The 23,273-nt window shown below is 35.4% G+C and overlaps 1 protein-coding gene across 1 annotated transcript in view; it reads left to right on the forward strand.

The window, feature by feature from the left end:
* LOC133184959 (uncharacterized) overlaps positions 1-23,273 on the forward strand; it is a 226,303-nt gene that overhangs the window by 184,239 nt on the left and 18,791 nt on the right. The window contains exons 162-186 of the mRNA XM_061320024.1: positions 581-884; positions 3,284-3,522; positions 6,126-6,315; positions 7,249-7,467; positions 7,633-7,818; positions 8,016-8,196; positions 8,505-8,671; positions 8,785-8,912; positions 9,006-9,252; positions 9,372-9,543; positions 10,095-10,335; positions 10,562-10,679; positions 10,857-11,032; positions 11,273-11,432; positions 11,525-11,722; positions 11,861-12,112; positions 14,312-14,500; positions 16,047-16,265; positions 16,665-16,795; positions 16,891-17,044; positions 17,193-17,414; positions 17,559-17,652; positions 17,746-17,863; positions 19,138-19,286; positions 19,620-19,753. Of these exons, the coding sequence (XP_061176008.1) occupies positions 581-884; positions 3,284-3,522; positions 6,126-6,315; positions 7,249-7,467; positions 7,633-7,818; positions 8,016-8,196; positions 8,505-8,671; positions 8,785-8,912; positions 9,006-9,252; positions 9,372-9,543; positions 10,095-10,335; positions 10,562-10,679; positions 10,857-11,032; positions 11,273-11,432; positions 11,525-11,722; positions 11,861-12,112; positions 14,312-14,500; positions 16,047-16,265; positions 16,665-16,795; positions 16,891-17,044; positions 17,193-17,414; positions 17,559-17,652; positions 17,746-17,863; positions 19,138-19,286; positions 19,620-19,753 (4,588 nt within the window). The remainder of the gene's footprint in view (positions 1-580; positions 885-3,283; positions 3,523-6,125; positions 6,316-7,248; positions 7,468-7,632; positions 7,819-8,015; positions 8,197-8,504; positions 8,672-8,784; positions 8,913-9,005; positions 9,253-9,371; positions 9,544-10,094; positions 10,336-10,561; positions 10,680-10,856; positions 11,033-11,272; positions 11,433-11,524; positions 11,723-11,860; positions 12,113-14,311; positions 14,501-16,046; positions 16,266-16,664; positions 16,796-16,890; positions 17,045-17,192; positions 17,415-17,558; positions 17,653-17,745; positions 17,864-19,137; positions 19,287-19,619; positions 19,754-23,273) is intronic.

Genomic DNA, 23,273 nt, shown 5'->3' on the forward strand with positions numbered 1-23,273 from the left:
CCACTGGGTCCATTTCAACAAGACTTGCCACATAGTATCTTTGGATAAAGGCAATTTTCGTTTGTTCAAATGAAGGGTCACGCCTTCTTCCAAGGGGAGATAATTACAAATTAGTGAACATCTAATGGCTTTTTTTAAAATTTCTTCTTAATAACCATTAATTGGGCCAGAAAATAATTTAAAAAAAAACTTATGTGGAAGCATCCTCAGGTAGTGTACATTCAAAAAAAGTTTGTGTAAATCATGACCTGTAGTAGGGTTAGGCTGCAATTGGCAATCAAAGTTTTACAAAGGAATACATAGAAAAATCTTTTTTAAAAATCTTTTCATAAACAGCAAAGCCATGAGTGGTCATATTTATGTGGAAGCATTCTAGGGTACTGTAGATTCAAGTTTGTTCAAAACATGACCCCCAGGGGTAGGGTGGAACCACGATGGATGATCAGTTTCACATAGGAATATAAATGATTCTCAGGTGGTTGTCTATGCCTTTAGGCCTTATGCCTGAATGCTTCAGGACTTTAAAGATCCAGAACATTTTAATTTTCAAATATTTCTTTTTATTTTACTGTTTTTATAGGTTTTAAGTCCAGCTGGAGTTCCTTTATACTTCACTGTCCATGTGTCCAATGAGGCAGGAGTAAGTGTTCCAGCCTCCTGTAAACTAGACACGTACGACATGACGATACCAGGAGGGAGGATGGCAGAGGCCTTTACATCCATCAGTAATCCCAGTGTTCTGAAGGCAGTAGTCACAGTGTATGAAGACTCACCCCTCAAAGAGACCAAAGTAGCTGTTGGGTATGGCAAGAACATTTGGGGAGAACAAATCATCAGATGGACAACTGTCTCATTAGCTGCAAATACAATTAATTATGATGTTGGTGAGTGAATTTTTTCTTTGGTTTCAGTTGAAGTGGTAACTTAGACTGACCATTTAGTTCACTCCAAGCACCAAAAAGAGGTGACTGCAAAATTTTAATCACCAATAAGGAATTTTAAAAAGTACTGTCATTTGAGATGATGGAAAGATTCATAATAACTAGGAATGCTAACTTCTGTACCAAATCAAGTAACACTTTACACCCACCTAACTTTTTTTTCTACTCTCTGAAACTGCACTATTTTAATCAAAATTAGCTTCTTCCATGAGAGAAATTGGAAGAATAAAGAAAATCAGTCATAAAATAAAATACTGAACAAACTGTATAAAATCTTTTGTTTAATATTTTTGAGATTTTACCTTACATTCATACTTGGTCCTCCCATCCCGAGTAAAGGCTTGTAAAACTGTGTAAAACTCTGATAAGGCATCCAGATTTTACATAAGAAAAAAGATAAAAGGTCTCAAATATTTAAAAAAAAAAAGAAAGAAAGAAATAAGTATTCACTTTTGAAATTAAAGCATATTCATATAATGTAGGTCCATATATTTTACAGTCATCTCTTCCATGGGCAAATAGAGGGCCACAAAAAGGATCGAAAATTTTATATACTGTAAAATCACATATTTTGAGGTCAAATATTCATGGTTTAAGGAGTAAACATTGTTCATTGTGGAGTTTATTTTGTGGTTGACAAAGTGTTGAGTTGTTATACATGTATATCCGTACGAAATTTTGAGGCGGAATAGGCACGGCTTGGGCACGGCTAAGGCATGGAACCCACGTGGGTTTTAAAAAAGCCGCACGGGTTCTGTATGTCCAAGACACGGACACGGATTCTGAGTCTGAAAGTGAGGAATCCTTGCTCACAGAAACCCGTGTGAGGGCACGGAATCCGTGTCCCAGGGAGACGGTTTTTAATGCAAGCGGGTTTTGCTTTAAACTATTTATTTATATCTTACGGCTTTTTACTGAGCATGCTCAATCATAACTACCCTTATTTGAATATTAAACTGGAGGGATACATTGTCATGAGCTAAGAATGTGTCTTTTTTACTCGAGTTAAAGGATATTTAACTAATAGATGTCAGTTGGAATTGTATTTATGTCAGTATGGAATTATTTCATCACTTTTGAACTAAATGCAGTAAGCCTAATATAGAATAAATAATTCATTTTCAATTTTCATGATCTTTCTGTATTGCAATGTTGACAATGAACGTGATGAAATAGTCTTTGTTTATTTGAATGACTTTAGTTAGACTTTCACTAAGCAATCCCTATACATTTTATGTGTCATCACTGTGCTACAGAGATTTTCATTTAAATTAAATTCTTTCGCAGATTGTGCAAATTAGATAAAATTACAATAATAAATTGTACATATCATTAAATTCTTACTAACAAACTAGCATAAATTGTAAATGGTAAAGTAAATCTGTAACAGAAAGTAAATGGACACATACATATAAGATTTTTAACTTTTAAAATTCTAAAACTAAGCATAATAATAATGTAAAGCATTGTGAAGTTTGGTTTTTATCACCAGTTTGGCATCCACAGTTACATCAGGAGATTCTCTAATGGCCCTGACCTAGATCTAGATAAATGCACAGATCCCGTGACACCATATATGGTATGTCTCATGGCTTTTTTGACACTGGTAGCAAAAATCCGTGTCTACATATATGGAAAATGACACGGGTTTCGGAAAAGGGTTAACAGAATCCATGAGTCCATATATGGATACTAGCATGGCTTTCTGACACGGATTTTGTCAAACTCTGTGATCTAATATATAAATAATTCGGCCAATATCCCATGCCGTGTCCGTGGCTCGACCACTTTAAGGCACGGCGTCCCATACATATTTTACATAGGAGCAGGAATGCTATAAGCACGGGTTTCTGGAAACAGAATCCGTGCCTGGGCCGTGTCTAAGCCGCACGGACTGTTTTGTACGGGTATGTGAAATTTCACATTTCATGGTGGACATGAATTTGTGGGTCTCTTCATGTCACGAACACAATGAAAATTTAACCATTAGAAATATAAGGTAAACAATACTTTAAGCTTTTCAAAAGAAATGTCAAATTGTTCATCAAGAGTTAAGATATACCATATATATGTACATATTTTTAAGCAATGCCTAGGGCATACATGTAGCTTGTGGGCATGATATGATGAGTTTCATTAGATACATATGCTAGTAAGCACAGCATTACCAACCTTAACAATTCTTCTGTCTTGAGGATTTCATGAAGTTGACGTCATTATTGGAAGTACATCAGAAAATTGTCTGTTAGCTTCTAAATAGTTAAAGTGAAAATAAGCAGAGATTCAAGTAACAAGAAGTGGTAGTAGAATAAAAAATAATATTGCTTAAATCCTCGATTTAGGTCATGATCCTTTGAATCAGAAAGTGATTGAATTGTTCTCATCTGGAAAGACTGGGAGACTTGTGGGAAGGGGCATCAAAGCAAACCAGTTCAACGGGATAACAACTAAAGAGGAATGTGCAGAGAGGTGCAATGAGATGCATGTAACAAAATGCTTGAGTTTTAATTATGATTATGGAACTTCTGGACATTGTGAACTTCTGGAGGCCATTGAAGGACATGATCACAAAATATCACGCGTAAGTATTGCTGGAAGAAAGAATATCTACAAGATCTTTCATCATATCTTATTTGCAGTTATTTTTAGGGCTCCACTTCAGAACAGCTTGCCCTTATCACAGCGTCCATCTGTCAAAACTACACAACCACTGTTTTGGGTCTAAGGTCAAAGTCAACGAGATGTGTTTGTGAAATACTGATGCCCTGTATGACAGCTTACGGTGAAGGTTAAAGTTTCTCAAATGCAAGTCAAACTCCAAGGTCAAGAGATCAAAAATGTTGTTACCCAAAAAAGGACTTGTGTCAATGGATATTCCTGGTAAAAATTTGAATTCACAAAATTTTACTTGAATCAATAACATCAAAACGTACAACTTTTCAACACTTTATACAACCATTCCCCACGAAAAATTGAAGGGTTTTTTTGACATCATAGACATCTGTTTTTTCAATAAAAATGGAAATCGTAAATATACTTACCTTGTCATTGGTCATTTACAAAATTATTTTGTTAAAAGCACTCTGATTGTACATGCAAGTACTCTGAAGTTGAATTTAAAAAGATGCTTGAGTTTCTGATTGACAATATCTATGTAGTTTTTTGAAGATCAGGTCTTCCAATAATCTGTTGGAAGTTCCATGGGTACCAATTGCGCCCCTTATTAGCAGACTGTAAATGTCAGTGTTTCTTACAAAAGTCCAGAGCTAACTGTTCAAAAGTATTATGCATATTTTAAAAGTGGGTCAAACTGAAAGGTCAAAAATATTTACACCCTTGAAAGGTCTTGTCACGATGAATACACTTGAGAGATATAAAAGCCCGAGCACCAACTTTCAAAAGTTATGGCCAAGGTTAAAGTTATGGGCAAGATTAAAATTTTTGTGGATAAACAGACAGACGGACATGGCAAAAACTATGTACTCCTGAATCTGATTATGGGGCATAAGAATAATTGCTAGGTTCATTTCACATTTATTTGAGCAATAACAATATAACGTATAAAGAAGGTTTAATCTACAGACTGCATCTACTACATAGGCTTAGAATGGCTTGAGAAATATCCCTGTACATTTTGAAATCATTCGGTCCAAAATATGACAATATCATTGCTATATTTTTCAACCTAGAGTTTGCATATTTACTACACAATAGTAATATTTTTTCAACCTATAGTCTGCATATTTACCACACACTTGACAGATATGTTTTGAAGAAGATTTATTTTTTAATGTCTCTTAATTAAAAAAAGATCAGGATCAAAAGGTCAAGGTCCAAGGTACTGAAAGTTTGCAATTCTTGTTCATTCTAATTTTCTGTAATGCAGGGATTACTGGAGTTCATATTTAACCCAAATGATGCTTATTATCCAAGTGTGTAATATAACCCAGAAACAAAGTCTTAGGAATAAGGTCACGTAGACTAAAAGAGTGTAAAATTCTTGCCTGGTTGATAACTGTACAATGCAGGAATTGCTAAAGCTGGAAATTGACAGAAACATTCCTTAAATAAAAATAATGCAATGTATCATGACCATAACCTATTTTGAAATTTTTTATAAGGCTATGTTACAACGCACTTTGAAAAAATTTTTCAAAGTGCGTTGATTTTGTCCAAAATTTAACGCACTTTAAAAAAAATTTTCAAAGTGCGTTGATTTTGTCCCAATTTTAACGCACTTTGAAATTTTTTTTCAAAGTGCGTTGCCACAAGGCTATCATTTAGAAGTGCAGGAATTGTCAAAGTTAATTTTTATTAAAAATCTGATCATTACTAGAGGATACAGTGAATATCAATCTGCACAAATCCTGATTACAGGGATTGAAATTAAGCTTTTCTTCAGATCATAATTTTGAAAAAGAACTTGGATTACAAAAGTTTTAGGTGATATAAATGTTCCTTATGTCCAAATAGATGAGACATGAATCTGGGTGATTTATAAATTAAAGTTCTTGTATGCATTCTTTTGAGTACAACCTGAAGTGGATAATAGTCCCATTAGGACAAATGTACATGTAGTTTACCGAGTGCTGTATTACCAAGAACAATCAAGTAAAATGTTTAAATCTGATTTTTAACAATGAATTTTTAGCTCACCTGAGCTGAAAGCTCAAGTGAGCTTTTCTGATCACCTGTTGTCCGGCGTCCGTCCGTCTGTCTGTCTGTCTGTCCGTCCGTCTGTAAACTTTTCACATTTTCAACTTCTTCTCAAGAACCACTGAGCCAATTTTAACCAAAGTTGGTACAGAGCATCCTTGGCTAAAGGGGAGTTTAAATTGATAAAATGAAGGGCCAACCCCCCTTACAAGGGGAGATAATCAAGAAAAGATAAAAATTGGGTTGGGTCATTAAAAAATCTTCTTCTCAAGAACCACTGGGCCAGAAAAGCTGAAACTCATGTGGAAGCATCCTTGGGTAGTGTAGATTCTAAATTATTCAAACCAGGGCCAAAGTAACTCAGGTGAGCGTTGTGGCCCATGGGCCTCTTGTTAATTGTTAAATATAACTTTTTATAAAGCAAACCATGTTACAAAGCAGTATATTTTGGTGACTGCAACAATCATGATAGATCTTTGAAATGGAAGATTCAGACATGTTAAGATATTGTTCATGAAATTTCAATAGGATGGGTATTACATGCACTTTGAGAAGCTTGGAGTAGGTTCCAATAAAGGATTTGTGTATGAAAATGTCCAGTTACCTCACAATCAAATCATCCACTTCAACTTTCATGCTGTGAACCGTCTTGGATTTGAGAACATACTGTCATCCAAACCTATCAAAACAGATTATACACCTCCAGATCCAACATCGTGTAAGTATTTTTTTTATGTGGAAAGTATATATAATAAAGTGTACAATATGATTGATTTGTAGGGGACCTGAGTTACTTAGTCTTTTTGTCATCCATCATGCATTAACTTTTCACATTTTCAACTTTTCAAGAACCGCAGTGCCATAAGACATCCTTGGATGAAGTTGATTCAACCTTTTGTGGTCATCTGAGTCATTCAAGTCACCTATTGCCTATCTGTTCTTGTCTGTCATTGTGTGATGATTGTTAACTTTTCAACATTTTTTGGTTTGTTCTCTGAAATGGCTGGATCAATCTCAACCAAATTGGTTTGAAACATCTGTAGATAAAGGGATTAAAAATGAGAAATGTCATGGCTCTAGGGCCTGAGTGATACATATAAGGACCAAAACCATCAAAATTCATACAGTTGTTAATCATCTTCGTTACTTCTGGACATTTAATAGAAAAAAAAACGATATTTGAATAAATTAAAAATAAAATGAAGTTCTCTAGCGAAGCTGTAAAATTAAGGCCCCAGGATGGGGTTGGTCATATATTAAAAACTATCGTAAATCCATGGACCTCTTGTAGGAAGAAGGTTTGCATGATACTAATGAGCAGTAAGCCCTGTACCAAAAGTACGAAATTCAGGCTTAAAATCCTTGAATTTAAAGAAATGCCCTTATACTATGTATATTAAAATTTCCTCATTGCCCTTTATACTAAATGAGCTTCTTGTGGCTCCAAGTTTTACAAAGCTGCAAAAGAGAAAGAAGCAGACTATATGGCAAGAAAACTTCCTTTTGACACTTAAAGGGCCTAGTGTTTGTTCTCAGAATGAAAAAATATGATGAATTTGGTTGTTTATTTGGATAATGCTTGTTCTGATCAAAGCTTATGATTTTTTTTATCTGTATTTTGTAATTAAATTCTGGTGAATACCGATTTTAGGGCAGATAAACATAACCAGTGATAAGCTAGAAACCATAAAATGTGAGGATGTCATTCCCGATGACAGAGATGATTGGGAAGAGAGATTCTGTGAAGGAGTGAACCAAAAGACAAAAAATCACCGAATTGTCATTGATCGGGAGAGGTCTGACACTGTCTATAATGGCCATACTTATAAAAATGACCTCAAGTATACCAGGGCTAATAGATATATATCTGGTAATAGCAATATTTCTTACTAAAAATTGAAACTTACACAATATAAGCTCTGAATGAAATACCGTTATAACCATTAATATTTCAATGCAGTTCTGTAGAGTCATAGAGTGTATAATATGAGATTTGCTTAAAGGAATGACTTGAAATAATTTTGATATTTCTTAGCAAACTGGGATGGTATCTATGACAATGAGACAGGAATTCTGGGATACTCAGTGACAGCTGGGGAGTCAATATGTGAGGAGAAAATAAAGCAACATCATGATCCACATGCTCACCTGTTTGACCGGTCACAGTGGACTCATACTGTCATGATGTCCCCTCTAGAGGAACCATACACTGTTTTACCAGGTGTGATTTATACACCATATTTTACATCTGATTCAAAACACATTGCACTCATTTTAAATTATTAGTGAAATTTGAATTGTAATAGGAGTTGACAGTATATCTTGAGTTCGAAACATCTATCACAATTGGCTGAATTTCTGCAAATTAAATTACAAGCTTTGTGTTCATGATTTTATTCCAAGTTTCTGTAACTTTAGATGGACCCTACTATGTCACTGTAAGAGCCATAAACAACATTGAGTATGGTGGAGCATTGTGTACAAGTTTCTGTCACTCAGCACCTTACATTGTGGACAACAGTCCACCCTTGGTTTATGAAGTATATAATGTCCGCTACGACGAGGATAAGTTCAACCTCTCACTGAATCATAATTCATCGTAAGTACACAATTGTTTGCAACCATGATGGCACATTTTTTGCAGTAAGGCTTAAGTTCTATAATGCTTTTTGTCTCTCCATAGCTTCCACTTTTTCCATAACTTTCAAACAATTTAAAATAAGAAAATTCATATGTCAAGTTATCATACTAGATAGTGGCCATAGTTACAGGATACAGAAGTCAGTGTGTACATTGTGTTTCATAAAATACTTCTTTGTAATGTTTATAATTTTGTCTCTTCAGTAGAAAGTAGGTTTTGTTATTAAAAGCTATATACCAGACTACCTGGACTATTATATGTTGCAGTGATCCAAATTCTGGTGTGATTAGAAATGACCTGTGTCTGGGTAGGACTACACGAGACTGTGATGAACTGATGTGGTTTCCCATGGAATACAATCAAAATCTTACCTACCTCCATAAAGTTACAGAAGGTGTTCCCATTTGGATTAAAGTCAAAGTTGTGAATAATGGTATTGACATTTGTTCGACTGATTTTTTGTACAAATTTTAAATTCTGTTGTTCTGTGAAATTCGTGTCATTTTACTTTTAAAGATATGAGAGACATGCATGTACTTTTTGCAGTGGACCTGAGAACAATTGGTATATGTGATTCCCCTCTCATAGTGGACAGGTCTCCCCCTGTGGCTGGTGTGGTCAATGATGGAGAAATACCTGGAATAGATCTTAGTTACACCAAATACAAGGAGAAGGTAAGGAGAATTTCACTGAGGACATTTTAGCTGGGTGATGTATTTTTTACACAAAAATAAAGTTTGATTTATGGTTGCAAATAAAACTTTCAGATTTGCAGCAACTGGCAGAATTTCTATGATCCTCAATCGGGAATTGCTATGTACATGGTGGGTGTTGGATCTTCTCCTAATGAAACAGATGTTGCAAACTTTACTCAGTTCTCCAGCAGATCTCATGCTGCTTGTGTAGAGTTAAACCCAGAGAAATACCTACAGCACAACCAGAAATACTTCACTACTGTGTTTGCCTACAATGGAGGGCACATACAACAGAATGTGTCGGCCATCTCAAATGGGGGTATTCACTATTGAAATGACTTTAGTTTGATTTCTATAGACTCAGAGTATGCCACTTTTTACTTTAGTTGCTATACATCAATAGAGCATTCAGTGGATACTCCTTTATCTGTTGTACAGTTTTAGTTGACCTTACAAAACCAGTTCCTGGACAAGTTGTGGATGGGAACTCAGCAAATTTTACGGACCTGATATACACAACAAGCCAAGCTAAAGTTGATTTACAGTGGAAAAACTTCTATGATCCAGAGTCTAACATAAGTCATTATGATGTAAAAGTTTTCAGAGCTAAGTAAGTTTACCTGTGTTCAGTGTGACAAGTTTTGTTTACATCAAGCATAGGAAGGTTGACATATATGTTACACTACATGTATATTACCTAAAATCAATTTTAAATTGAAACTTTCAAGGGGAAGTCTTTTTAAAATAAAGAACCATTATCAAACATGCCCTTTGTTAGTTATCAAGTTTCATCTGACGGAATTCCTTTTCACTATGTAAATTAAGGTTACAGTAAAGCACCCTAAGATTTAAAAGTCATTCAGTCATATTTTAAGTTGAAAGGTCAAGGTTGTTAATGTGTTTACAATTACATGTACTTGTAAAGTACTCAATACTTTCAATATATGTATACTTATGAATATGTATACTTTTACATTCATTATCTGGGTAATTTGCTTATTCGGAAAACATCATTAGTTTTTAATGTCAGTAGAGCAAATCTTAAGGTCAAAAGATCAAGCGTTTTGATATCAACATACTAAAAAACCCAGAGAACATCATCATTTTCTTTTTCCTAGTTAGAAATGGGTCTTACACATGCTTAACTTTTTGCTTTGTTAGAAATATGAGTCACGACTTTGAAGAAATCAGAGACTGGACTAAGTTTGATGCTTCAACAAACAGTGTAAAATGGCTGAATTTCCACAATCGTCATAAAGACAGAATAAAAACATCCCTCAGAACCACTAACAAAGCCTTAAATGATATTGTGAACAGCACAGATGGATTCATTGTTGACCTGACTCCACCAGAGCTTCATTATTTGCGAGATGGAACAGAAAGCAAAGACAGAGAGTTCCAGGTATACTTATAAGAAAAAAATGCAAACAAAATGTTAAAAATGATTGAGGGAATTTAATTCTTTGTTGAAAGAATAATTGTATAGTTTCTGTCAACACAATAAAAATGGAAAGCTGTCAATAAATGTTTGAAGAAGAGCAAACATCCAATTTTTGAATTTTGTGAAAGTATGATGGGGGAAAATCATGCAAATGCTTAAGCTTATTAAATATTGCTTCTATTTTCAGTCTGAAACAGATCAACTGTCCGCTTCATTCAAATACTCTGATAAGGAGTCAGGGGTGGATCATATAAAGCTTAGAATTTATGAAGTGTATCATGGCACCAGAACACAGAAATACCCAGGTAGCAATATAATATTACACAGTCATAGAAGTTAAATTACGTTGTAGCTAGAAAAAAGTCATTGACAAGATATTTTGTGTAAAGGGATATAAACTAAATAATGCACTTCAATATCTTTCCCCTCACTCATACTGTTGGTATCATGTATGTATTCATGTATTTGGATTAAATTTGTAGTGGTAAAGAATGAATGGAAAGACCTGCCTGATGGAAATCTGACCAGTCACACTTGGACAGGCCTCACACTGAGGAATGGAGCACGATACACTATGAGAGTGGGAGCCATCAACCATGCTGGATTCTTAGCCTCCTTTGAGACAAATGGCATAGTCATAGACACTTCACCACCAATAGTAATTCTGAACTTGCTGCACTATATTTATGTTTCTATTTTAAGTTTTTTTTTCATTACTGTCTATCAATTATTATAACATAAATCCAGTTTCAATATGTAAAACAAAACCTTCTTTGTATAGAAGCGTTTCATGTGAATAGCGTTAGTTCAATGTTTTATGTAATGCTATAGTCTTTTGATACACTTTAAAGATTTTTCACAAGTAGCTTTGTTAAATGATTGAATGTGCCTTTATAAGATTCTTTGGTTGAAAATTGGTGTGACTGGAAAAATGAAGGAGCAAAAGATAGAAGGTCATATCTGGCAGGCTGATAGAAAAGGAATTAGGGCTTCCTGGTTGTGTAGAGACCCAGAATCTGGAATTTTAGACTACGAAGTGGCCGTTGGAACCACCCTAGGTAACTGTTGTCTACAATATCTCTTTATTTGAAATTATGAATTTTAAGTGGTAAAAAACAGTGATAGTTCAAAGTATGTATTTTATTTAAAGGAGGGACCGAAAAGTTGTTCTGGAAGTCTGTGGGGACAGAGAGTAGTCAGTATATCAGTGGACTTAATCTAGAATTGACTAATCAGACCACAAGATCTCCTGTGTACTATGTATCACTGAGGGCCAGGAATGGAGCTGGGCTTAATTCACCACCTGAAGCGTCCACTCCCATTATTGTAGTTGAGGAGGACAAAGCTGGTTAGTGCATATGGTGAACATCTATGAAAATTGCGATTTTTAAAACATTTCAGAATTGAGATCTTCTAAGGTAATTTCAATTCATTTTAATGACTGAATATTGATAAATCGGATAGTTATCTTTTTGAATAATTCCAGGAATAGTTGTGGATGGCCCTGATAATGTGGATCAGACGGTGATAAAGAAACAAGCTGTCAACATCACATCAGACATTGACTACCAGCTGGACTCCTCCACTGTCTCTGTACAATTTACTGGATTTGAGAGTGCTCTTCATGGAGTCATGCATTTCGAGGTAGCAGTTGGTACTGAACCCAGTGGAGATGATGTGCTCCCATTCACAGCAGCCAATATTATTCATATGGAGAAAACAGATATTGCTGGGCATGGTAATTATATCCCCGCTCCGAAGGAGAGGGGGGTATACTGTTTTACCCTTGTGTGTCTGTCTGTCTGTCTGTCCGTCTGTCTGTCTGTCCGTAACAAACTTTGGTCGCAGATTTCTCAGCAACTACTCATCAGAGGTGCTTGAAATTTTAACACACTCTTTGTTTAGGCATGCCATATGGTGGGATTCAGTTTTGTACGAATTCGATGTCAACTTCCTGTTTATCCGTGCGTTTGTCCGTACCATACATAACAAATTTTGGTCGTAGTTTTCTCAGCAACTACTCATCGCAGATGCTTGAAATTTTAGCACAACCTTTGTTTAGGCATGCCATATGGTGGGATTCATTTTTATACGAATCCGATGTCAACTTCCTGTTTATCCGTGCGTCTGTCCGTATCACACATAACAAACTTTGGTCGCAGTTTTCTCAGCAACTACTCATCATAGGTGCTTGAAATTTTAACACACTCTTTGTTTAGGCATGCCATATAGTGGGATTCAGTTTTGTACGAATCCGATGTCAACTTCCTGTTTATCTGTGCGTCTGTCCGTACCATACATAACAAATTTTGGTCGTAGTTTTCTCAGCAACTACTCATTGCAGATGCTTGAAATTTTAGCACAATCTTTGTTTAGGCATGCCATATAATAGGATTCATTTTTGGAACAAATCCGATGTCAACTTCCTGTTTATCCATGCGTCTGTCCGTACCATACATAATAAATTTTGGTTGTAGTTTTCTCAGCAACTACTCATCGCAGATGCTTAAAATTTTTTCTTTGTTTAGGCATGCCATATGTTGGGATTCAGTTTTTACAAATCCGATGTCAATTTCCTGATTATCACTGTGTTTGTCCATAACCAAACTTGTGTATTCACATCAGAGCGGGGGTATTATTAGTGAGCATTCGCTCACAGACTTCTTGTTATGATCAGGCTCATAGTATGGAATCTGCAGTATGTGATGTGTTCATCAATCTTTCTACCTGTCATAATTTGTAAACTCCTTGTCTAGAAAACTAAATTTAAATATTTATTGCAAGGTGATGGGTGGTTAAAGGAAGACACCAATTGACTCTGGAGTCACTTTCTCCAAGGAACTTTTCGATAATTTGAAATCACAAATTTTTCTAAAATAAATATCATCAAAATGTACTACATGTACTTTTCAACACTTTATACAACCATTCCCCACAATAAAGTTCAGGCTTTTTGACATCATATACGGCTGTTTTTTCAATAAAAATCAAATTGTAAATATATTTACCTTGTAATTTGGTATTTGAAGTTGATATGAAAAAGATGCTTGAGTTTCTTATTGACAATATCTATGTAGTTTTTGAGAATCAGGACTTCCAACAATCTTAGAATTCCCATGGGTCCCAATTGAGTCCAATTGAGTTCTGTAATTAGCAGGCCTGTTTTTGTATTCATATGAAGCAGAATTTATTCAAAAACTTTTACATGAGAAGAAGAAAACACTTGCTGTAGCCTTTAACTCACCTTTTTGATATATCTTCGACGTATTATCAATTAACAATAGTTACCTCCATTCACATGTCAACTTGATGTATCTCAGTGAGCTTGATATAAAAGATATCACAGAGTCTGACACATCTGTTTCATATTTATATATTTTACTTAAAAAAGATGTGAAAGGTTACCTAACAACAAAGCTTTTTATTATACCTCTACAGATTTTTCACTATATAAGAGTAAATCGATATATTTTGCTGATTCCCTGAAAATCACCGTAAAAAGACTGATTCCCTGCAAAAAGGTGTGTCGGATTGGTGAACTGATACACACCTATTTGAAACACCTAGCAATTTCTTTTAATCATACGAATATGTTTCAAATAAAATTATTAATATTCATAGAGCAGCTCTGTTAATGTGACATATAGGGAGGCGGGGCCTAATTTATACGGGAAATGAGTACGCATAACTTATTTTGACCTTTACATGCATGGTTAAATATATAAATCTTTTTTCTTATGAAACAGCAGGACTAGAATATGTTTTGTTGATATTGATTTGCAAGCATTCTCATATAGTGTAATATGAAATTTGTTCAAATTGTAATGCACGGGGCTAGGGGCCACAACAGATTGGTCATATTGTTGAACTTGTTATGTGAAGTAGGAGGATCAAATCTGTGCCCAGTATTTAAGTCATTTTAATTTTCATTTTACAGGTTTATCAAGTTCAGGCTATGTTCAAGTAAATTTACCTTTGGAAGCCAATAAAACCTACTTTTCAACTGTCCGAGGCATCACAAATGGAGGAAATGTGTTGGAGACAAGTTCAGATGGATTTACTGTGGACCAGTCCCCACCAACTATTGGCATTGACAGGTGTGTTTTAGAAAAAGATCAAGCAACGTGTATTAGAAATTAAGGAAACTGATTTTTTATACCCCCATTCTAAAGGAGAGGGGGATATACTGCTTTACCCTTGCGTGTCTGTCTGTATGCCGGTGTGTCTGTCCGTTCCTAATTTCTTCGCAGTTTTCTCAGCAACTACTCATTGCTGATGCTTGAAATTTTAGCACACTCTTTATCTAGGCATGCCACTGTTCATGAAAATATGAAATTTATGTGGAATCATTGTGAGGTAGTGTAGATTCAAATTTGTTCAAATCATGACCCTCGGGGGTAAGGTGGGGCCACAATTTGTGATCAAAGTTTTACATTAGAAAACATAGGGAAAATCTTTGAATTCTTTATAAGAAGACCAAAGCCATGATTGTTCATAAATATTTAAAAGCATCCAAAAAGGTAATGTTGATTCAAGTTTGTTCAAATCAAGACCCCCTGGGGGAATTGTTGGACCACTATGAGCGATCGAAGTTTTACATAGGAATACATATGAAAAAATCATCTCAAGAACAGCAAAGCCATGATTAGACATATTTATGGAAGCATCCTCAGGTAGTTTAGATTCAAGTTTGTTCAAATCATGACCCCCGGGGTAGGGTAAGACCACAATGAGTGATCAAAGTTTTACATAGGAATACATAGGAAAAATCTCTAAAATTCTTCACAAGAAAAACAAAGCCATGATTGGTCATAAGTATATAAAAGCATCCAAAAAGGTAATGTAGATTTAAATTTGTTCAAATCATGAACGTTCACCCCCCAAGTGGAATAGAGGGAGCATAACAGGGGATCATAGTTATACAAATCATACCCCCTCCCAACAAAGCCATGATTGGTCATAAATATGTAAAAGCATCCAAAAAGGTAATGTAGATTTAAATGTGTTCAAATCATGACCCCCCTCCCCCCAGGAGAAAAGAGGGGCCATAACAGGGGATCATAGGTATACAAAGGAATATAAAGGATATATCAATAAAAATTTTCATCTTAAAAACAGCAAAGCCATTATATGTCATATTTAAGCTTGTTCAAATCATACCCCCAACCACTTTTATATTTAAACTTTCAATACTGAACTGATTTCTGCTTTTTACTAGCCAAAGTGCTCAGGTGAGCGATGTGGCCCTGGGCCTCTTGTTGTACAAATGCGATGTCAACATCCTATTTATCTGTGTTTCTGTCCGTACCATATTTTTGTCGCAGTTTTCTCAGCAGCTAGTCATTGTTGATGTTTGGAATTTTAGCACGTGCACTCTTTGTCTAGGCATTCCATATAGTGGGATTCATTTTTGTACAAATCCGATGTCAACTTCCTGTTTTTCCGTGCGTCTGTCCATACCAATCAACTACTCAAAGCCGATACTTGAAATATTAGCACACTCTTTGTTTAGGCATGCTATATAGTGGGATTCATGAGAGCATATATTCTATTCAGAGCTGGGGTATTACTAGTGAGCATTGGCTCACAAAATTCTTGTTCTATTAGAGCATAAGAAAATTATGCAATTACCGTATGTTTTTGCAATTTTAGATTTGGAGAAAAATCTATAGATTTAGATGTTTCTGACAGAGTGCTGATTTACGAGCAAACAGAAGATGCCTTATCAGCATTGTGGCATTACAATGACACAGAGTCCCACATTGTGAGGGCTTGGTACTCTGTAGGCACCTTCCCATTTGGTCAGGACATTGCAGAGAGAAAAGAAGTAACGGTATCTTCAACATTATCAAGCTTCCTTGCAAATAATGAAGTTACACCCGATGTAACAGGTAAGATTTTTTTCAGGTATATCTGTTTCTGTCATCTTTTACTGTGTTACCCGAGTAGCATTGTAGGCATATAAGGACCACTTCGTCTTTTGTCTGTCCTTTTGTATGTCAGGGAGGATTCATACTCTAACAAAAAAGCCTATATTCTATGATTTCAAATGGAATCATTATGAAATTTCATGTATCTCAGTAAGATACATGTAAAAACATCATATTGAGTTTTGATGGTCAGTTGAATTCAAAATGTGTATTTATTTATCAGATCTCTTAGTAGATACAGTGATTACTTGTTTTGTTAAACTGAGGCATAAACTTGTACATCATCATTCAAATTTATATTATAAGGATTAATATTTTACATTTTACATTTAAAGTTTACATACCATTTAATTTTTTTAGGGAAACCTAACATAGTCAGTGTTTGGGCAGAAAACTCAGTAGGTCTCGTCAGCAAAAGCGGAACAGGAACAATATTGATAGATGAGACAGCACCACAGATTGGAACTGTCAACTGTCCATCCTTTATACAGGCAAGCAACCATCATTCTAGAAATATGTCTAATATAGAAGTAGGTGTTCACAGAAGAGTCGAAGTTAACACTGCTTTTTTTAATCTTTATTATAGGCATCTGTTCCTATAGTGTGTACATGGACAGACTTTGTGGATGCAGAGTCACCAATCAAGGAATACAGGATTATGATGGGTCATTCTAAGGGAGACAACTCGGTATTTTCTGGTGGTGTAGTGCCTGGGTACATTCAAACCTTTACTATTCAAGGTATACATGGGAAGCTGAGAAAAAATAGAATATCCATTATTTATTTATTTATGCATAGTATAATTATTGATGCATAAAGAAATTTTGTGAATTAACAACCAATATTAAAGAGCAAATATTTATATACATGATTTTTTTTTCATGGTAGGCATTGAGGAAAAGATGCAGCATGGTGCCAAGTATTATGTGACTGTTTCAGCAGTGAACACAGTTGACATGACTGAAAATGCTTTCTCTGATCCTATTGGGGTGGATCTAACTCCTCCCCAGAAAGGAATGGTGGTAGACCTTCATTCTGTATACAGAATTGATGCTACCAGCAATGAAAACACTGTGACATTGAATGCAAGGATCTGTCTGACAAAAGATGGTATATTTTTAAGAAAAAAAATTATCAGATTATGAATACTCCAGGGTGCATGAATGGATGCCTATAATTTTTTAATTTGATATTTTTGGTCATATTTAGTAACTTACTGGCAAGAAATTAAACTTGTATTAATTTTTCTGTTAGAATGTAAGACCTTGGATGCAGTCTGTACAGAGTCTTTGACTTCTCTATCTGTCACCTGGATTCCATTCACTGACCCAGAGTCTGCTATTGTGGAGTAAGGGTCTATAATTTTTTAATTGATAAGAATAATTTAGAACTGAGATAAAAAAAATAGCCCTATAACTGTGCATGATAAAAATATTTCAAGGTATCAAGTAGCAGTTGGAATTACCCCTGGAGGAGGCCAGGTCAAAGCGTTCTACAGAATTCCACCGGACAGCAAACATCATACTGTGACAGGACTCAATCTGGATGGATACAGACAGGTACTGCTTAGTCTTCACTATTATGCAGAGTTTAAAATTGGATGAATAAGATATATTGAAGGATTCATCATGATGTTATGCAATCCCCCTCCACCCCCAAAAAGGGAGCATATTGTTTTGTACCTGTTGGTCAGTATTCAGTATGTTGGTCAGTAGACGCAAGTGTCGTTCACTCAATATCTCGAGAATCCTTTGCTTTGCTGACATCAAATTTCTTAAGATTTGTTTTCCCTTGAGGACTAAATGACGCTTAATACTTTTGAGGTAATAAGTTCAAAGGTTAAACTACCCGGTACTCAAGACATGGAAAGATATTATATTGTCTGCTAAATATCTTGGAACACTGTGCTTGGCTGACATCAAACATGGTACGTTGGTTTCCTTTCAGGAGTAGATGACCCTTATTGATTTTTAATCACAAAATTAAAGGGTTAAAGTGAAAAAAAAAATAAAGATAAACTGAAAAAATCACATAATTTTCATGGGGGTCAAATTTTCATGGTTTGAGGGAAAAAATTGTTTCTGGAGATTTTATTTCGTGGTTGCAAAGGTTTTAAGGCATAGGAATCAAACATCAAATTAATATGTTTACCCCCTGACTAGTATGTAGGTTAACCATTTTTCACTATCATGACAGACATTCAAAATTTGAAGTTGACACTTTTTTTGATATAGCAACATGGGGGCATACATATGTATTTCTCTAAAACGTCTTATTTTCTCAAATAATTTTTGTACGGATTTTATTTTGGCATTATTACTATTGTTGTGATAGCATACAGTTCATTCACTGGACGTAAGCGTTATCTTTCTTTGCATCAAAAATTATATACAGTCAAACCTCATTATATCAAACACTTTGGGACTAAAAGAATTGAGATACCTCATTCTGATGGATCAAGATATTGAAGTAAAAGCACAGTCAAACTTCATTATCTTGAACTCAATTTGACCAAGAAAAACGTGGAGATATCGGAGGATTCAAGGTATTGAAGTTCAAATGCATGAAGAATAAGTGATTGTGACTTCAAAACTTCTTTTAAATATCCATGGTATTTGAGATAATTATATCAGTGTTTGAGATATTTAACTCAACATTAAGAAAAAAAGGTTCGAATTTGTAACTCACTTCGAGAAACCTTTGATATTCGAAATACTAGTATCAGATTTTGAGATAATGTTCAATTGTTTCGATTATAAGGACTACTTGCTAGATTTGCATTTCACTGTAAATTTCACTTATATGACTTTGTATTTTGCATGTATGATTTCAGCTCTTTGTATCAGTAAAAGGGATTAATGGAGCTGGATTGAGCAGTGTTTCTACATCTAACGGGGTCTATATATCTTACCTGAGTCAAGGAAAACCACCTCTGTCTCATATTGGAGTTATGGACATGACTGATGGAGAAGCTGTAGATATGTAAGTATATACATGTGCATTGTACATCATTCATGTTCAGTTCAACATGCATTATTGAAAGCATGTACAGTCACTCCTTGTTATCTCGAACTTGATGGGACCGAGAAAAAACTTAAAAATATCCGAGGATTCGAGACATCGAGGGTAAAATACTTAAAGAAGTAGTTGGGACTTCCAAGTTGGGATTGACTTTCAATCACTTCAACATATCCATGGTATTCGAGATATCAATATGTTTGAGATACCAATGTTCAACTGTATATAAATGTAAGAATAATGAACCAAAATGTTCCTCTGACTGTTCAATATACAAGAATTACTTTCCTGTTTCAGAGATTTTCAGACAAGTCCCAATACAATACAGGCAGGCTGGGATATGTCAGGTGACCCCTGTCCAGTTGTGAAATATGAGTGGGCCATCAAAAGAATCGATGGACTCGAAGTTTCCAGTTTCTTGGATATGGGATGTAAGCTTAAGGACCTTTTTAGGTCACCTGAGTCACTCAGGTGACCTATTGCTATCCGTTTTTGTCCGTCGGCGTGCGTCGTGCGTCGTGCGATGTGTGTTAACATTTGAACATTTTTAGCTTCTTCTCTGAAACCGCTCAACCAATTTCAACCAAATTTGGCATATAGCATCTATGGGTGAAGGGGAACAAAAATTGTGAATTTCATGATCCCTGACCCCTGGAGCCTGAGGGGTGGGGCTAAAACCACCAAAATTAATGCAATCTTTAAAAATCTTCTTCTTTACTCCTGGACATCAAGCAGTCAAACTGTTGGCATGATTGTAATAAGCATTGACCCCTCTACCAAAATTGTGAAATTCATGGCCCCAGGGTCAGGGGTTCTGGTGCTAGGGAGGGGTTATATAGATTATATAGTGAAAGTGCATTATTTCTTTGAAAATCTTCTTCTCTGCTCCTGGGTATTAAATAAACTAACTAAGTATATAGTTATGATGAGTAAGAGTGCCTCTTCCAAAATTGTGAAATTCATGGCCCCAGGGTCAAGGGTTCTGGTGTTAGGGCGGGGCTCTATTGATTATATAGTGAAAATGCATTAGTTCTTTGAAAATCTTCTTCTCTGCTCCTGGGTATTAAATACAGTAACTAAGTACATAGTTATGATGAGCAAGAGTGCCTCTTTCAAAATTGTGAATTTCATGGCCCCAGGGGCAGGGGTTCTGGTGTAAGGGTGGGGCTCTATTGATTATATAGTGAAAATGCATTACTTCTTTGAAAATCTTCTTCTCTGCTCCTGGGTATTAACTACAGTAACTAAGTACATAGTTATGATAAGCAAAAGTGCCTCTTCCAAAATTGTGAATTTCATGGCCCCAGGGTCAGGGGTTCTGGTGTTAGGGCGGGGCTCTTTTGATTATATAGTGAAAATGCATTAATTCATTGAAAGGCTTCTTCTCTACTCCTGGGTATTAAATACAGTAACTAAGTACATAGTTATGATGAGCAAGAGTGCCTCTTCCAAAATTGTGAATTTCATGGCCCCAGGGGCAGGGGTTCTGGTGTTAGGGTGGGGCTCTATTGATTATATAGTGAAAATGCATTAATTCTTTGAAAATCTTCTTCTCTGCTCCTGGGTATTAAATAAAGTAACTAAGTACATAGTTATGATGAGCAAGAGTGCCTCTTTCAAAATTGTGAATTTCATGGCCCCAGGGGCAGGGGTTCTGGTGTTAGGGCAGGGCTCTATTGATTATATAGTGAAAATGCCTTAATTCTTTGAAAATCTACTTCTCTGCTCCTGGGTATTATTGAAACAAATTAAATACATAGTTTTGATAAGCAAGGATGCCTCTTCCAAAATTGTGAAATTCATGGCCCCAGGGACAGAAGTTCTGGTGCTAGGGCGGGGCTATATAAATCCTGTAGTGAAGGTGAATTATTTCTTTGAAAATCTTCTTCTCTGCCCCTGGGTATTGTTTAAACAAACTAAGTACATTGTTATGATAGGCAAGGATGCCTCTTCCAAAATTGTGAATTTTATGACCCCAGATTTAAGGGTTCGGGGGGGGGGGGGGCTTCTATTCATTATAAAGTAAAAAAGCAAAATTTATTTGAAAATATTCCTTTCTGCTTCTGGTTAAAAAAGCTATGAAGCTAAGTGTATAGTTATGATGAGCAAGAGTGCTTCTTCCAGAGTAGTGGATTTCATGACCCCTGGGTCAGATGTGCTGGTGTGAGGGTGGGGCTCTTGATAATATAGTAAAAATGCATTAATTCTATTAAATAATCCTGTTTGCTCCTTGGTATTAAGCAGATAAACAAAGTGATTAGTTATGATGAGCAAACTTATGGTCCCAGGGTCAGAAGCTCTGGTGTTGGGGGGGGGGGGGGGCTCTATTGATAATATAGTGAATCTGTAGTAAAAATGTGTTATTTCTTTAAAAATCTTCTCCGCACCTGGGCATATCAGAGGCAAAAAGAGTAAAAGTTTTAATAAGGAAGATTATTTTTACCAGATTTTTGAACATCTGGACCATTTGGTCAAGTGTTCTGGTCCTGGCCAGGGCTCCATTATTTTGTATTCTATTGAGAGGAGTTATTCCCGTTTGCCATTTACTTTTGATAATTTATCACTGTAAATAATGTACTTGAAAGGTAAATAGAATAAGATAATTATGCAAAAACTTTTATTGTATAATACAAAAAGTACTTTCATAGTTTTAATGATCAGATAGACTTGTAAGTAGTAGATAAATAAAAATGAGACAAAAATAACTTGTCTTATTAAATGTTCATCAAGGACCAAGAGAGGCCAATGTAAGAAATTTCAACAAAGGATTAAAATAGTACAGAAGCATTGATAATTTGTTAATATACTGTATGGTGATAGTGATAAATGGGGCTCAGATTTATAGAACATAATTTATAAACTGTTAATGAATATTAAGACCAATTATTTTGTTGATCATGATCACCCTATTTTTCTTGTTTTTTGGCAACAAAGTTTCACCTTTCAGTTCATTTTATACTCTATGCATCCTTTAAATTGTTGTATCATACTCAGGTGACCCTTAAGGCCCTTGGGCCTCTTGATGAATAAAGGACAAGGTTGGCTAAGACCCTTTTTGGCCCCTAGCTGGTTTTGGGTATCTCTAAGAATTATCCAATAGTTTATGATCAGAAACCTGTAGTCATCCCTGTTATGACATGAGTATTGATTCCTAAATGTCACAGGAAGGTTACAAAATATGCCAATTTCTGATTTTATTTCATTTTTATTCAAATTTTCATCAATTTTAAAGCACATTTCATTTCAGAACACACAAAGCACAAGCTTGCCTACCTACCAATTTTATATATTCTATATATTTCATGCATTAGTATTAGATACATCTTTTGTATGAAAATCTCAGGTAGACAAGCTTGAGCTCTGTGTTTTCTGAATTGAAAAGCATCTCGCATTTTGGTAAAATGTCGTACTGTATCACTAGTACTGTCTTTTTACCTTCATGTATGCTTTAAATCAAAATTAGTGCTGGATTTAAAAGAAGCAACTTTTAAAGTTAATAGTTGCATCATGTCATGCGTTAATATTTGAACATTTTCAGCTTCTTCTCTGGAACCACTGAACCAATTTCATGGCCTCAGGGTCAGGGGTTCTAGTGTTAGGGTAGGGCTCTGTTGAATATATAGTGAAAATGCATTATTTCTTTAAAAATCTTCTCTGATCCAGGGCAAACAAACTGAATGCATAGTTATGATGAGTAAGGGTGCCTCTTCCTATATTATGAATTTCATGGCTCCTGGTCAGGGGTTCTGGTTTTAGGGTGGGGGGGGGGCTTTAATGATTACATAGTAAAAAAGCAATAATTCTTTGACAATTGTCTTTTCTCCTTTGTATTAAGCCAATGAACTAAGAGTATAGTTATGATATGTAAGGATGCCTCTTCCTATATTGTGAATTTTATGGCCACTGGGTCAGGGTTCTGGTGTTAGGGCAGGGCTCTAATGATTACATAGT

This window comes from Saccostrea echinata, unplaced genomic scaffold, assembly GCF_033153115.1.
Source record: "Saccostrea echinata isolate AGI-Se365-2 ecotype Australia unplaced genomic scaffold, CSIRO_AGI_Sech_v1 ptg000012l, whole genome shotgun sequence".
Classification (NCBI taxonomy): domain Eukaryota; kingdom Metazoa; phylum Mollusca; class Bivalvia; order Ostreida; family Ostreidae; genus Saccostrea; species Saccostrea echinata.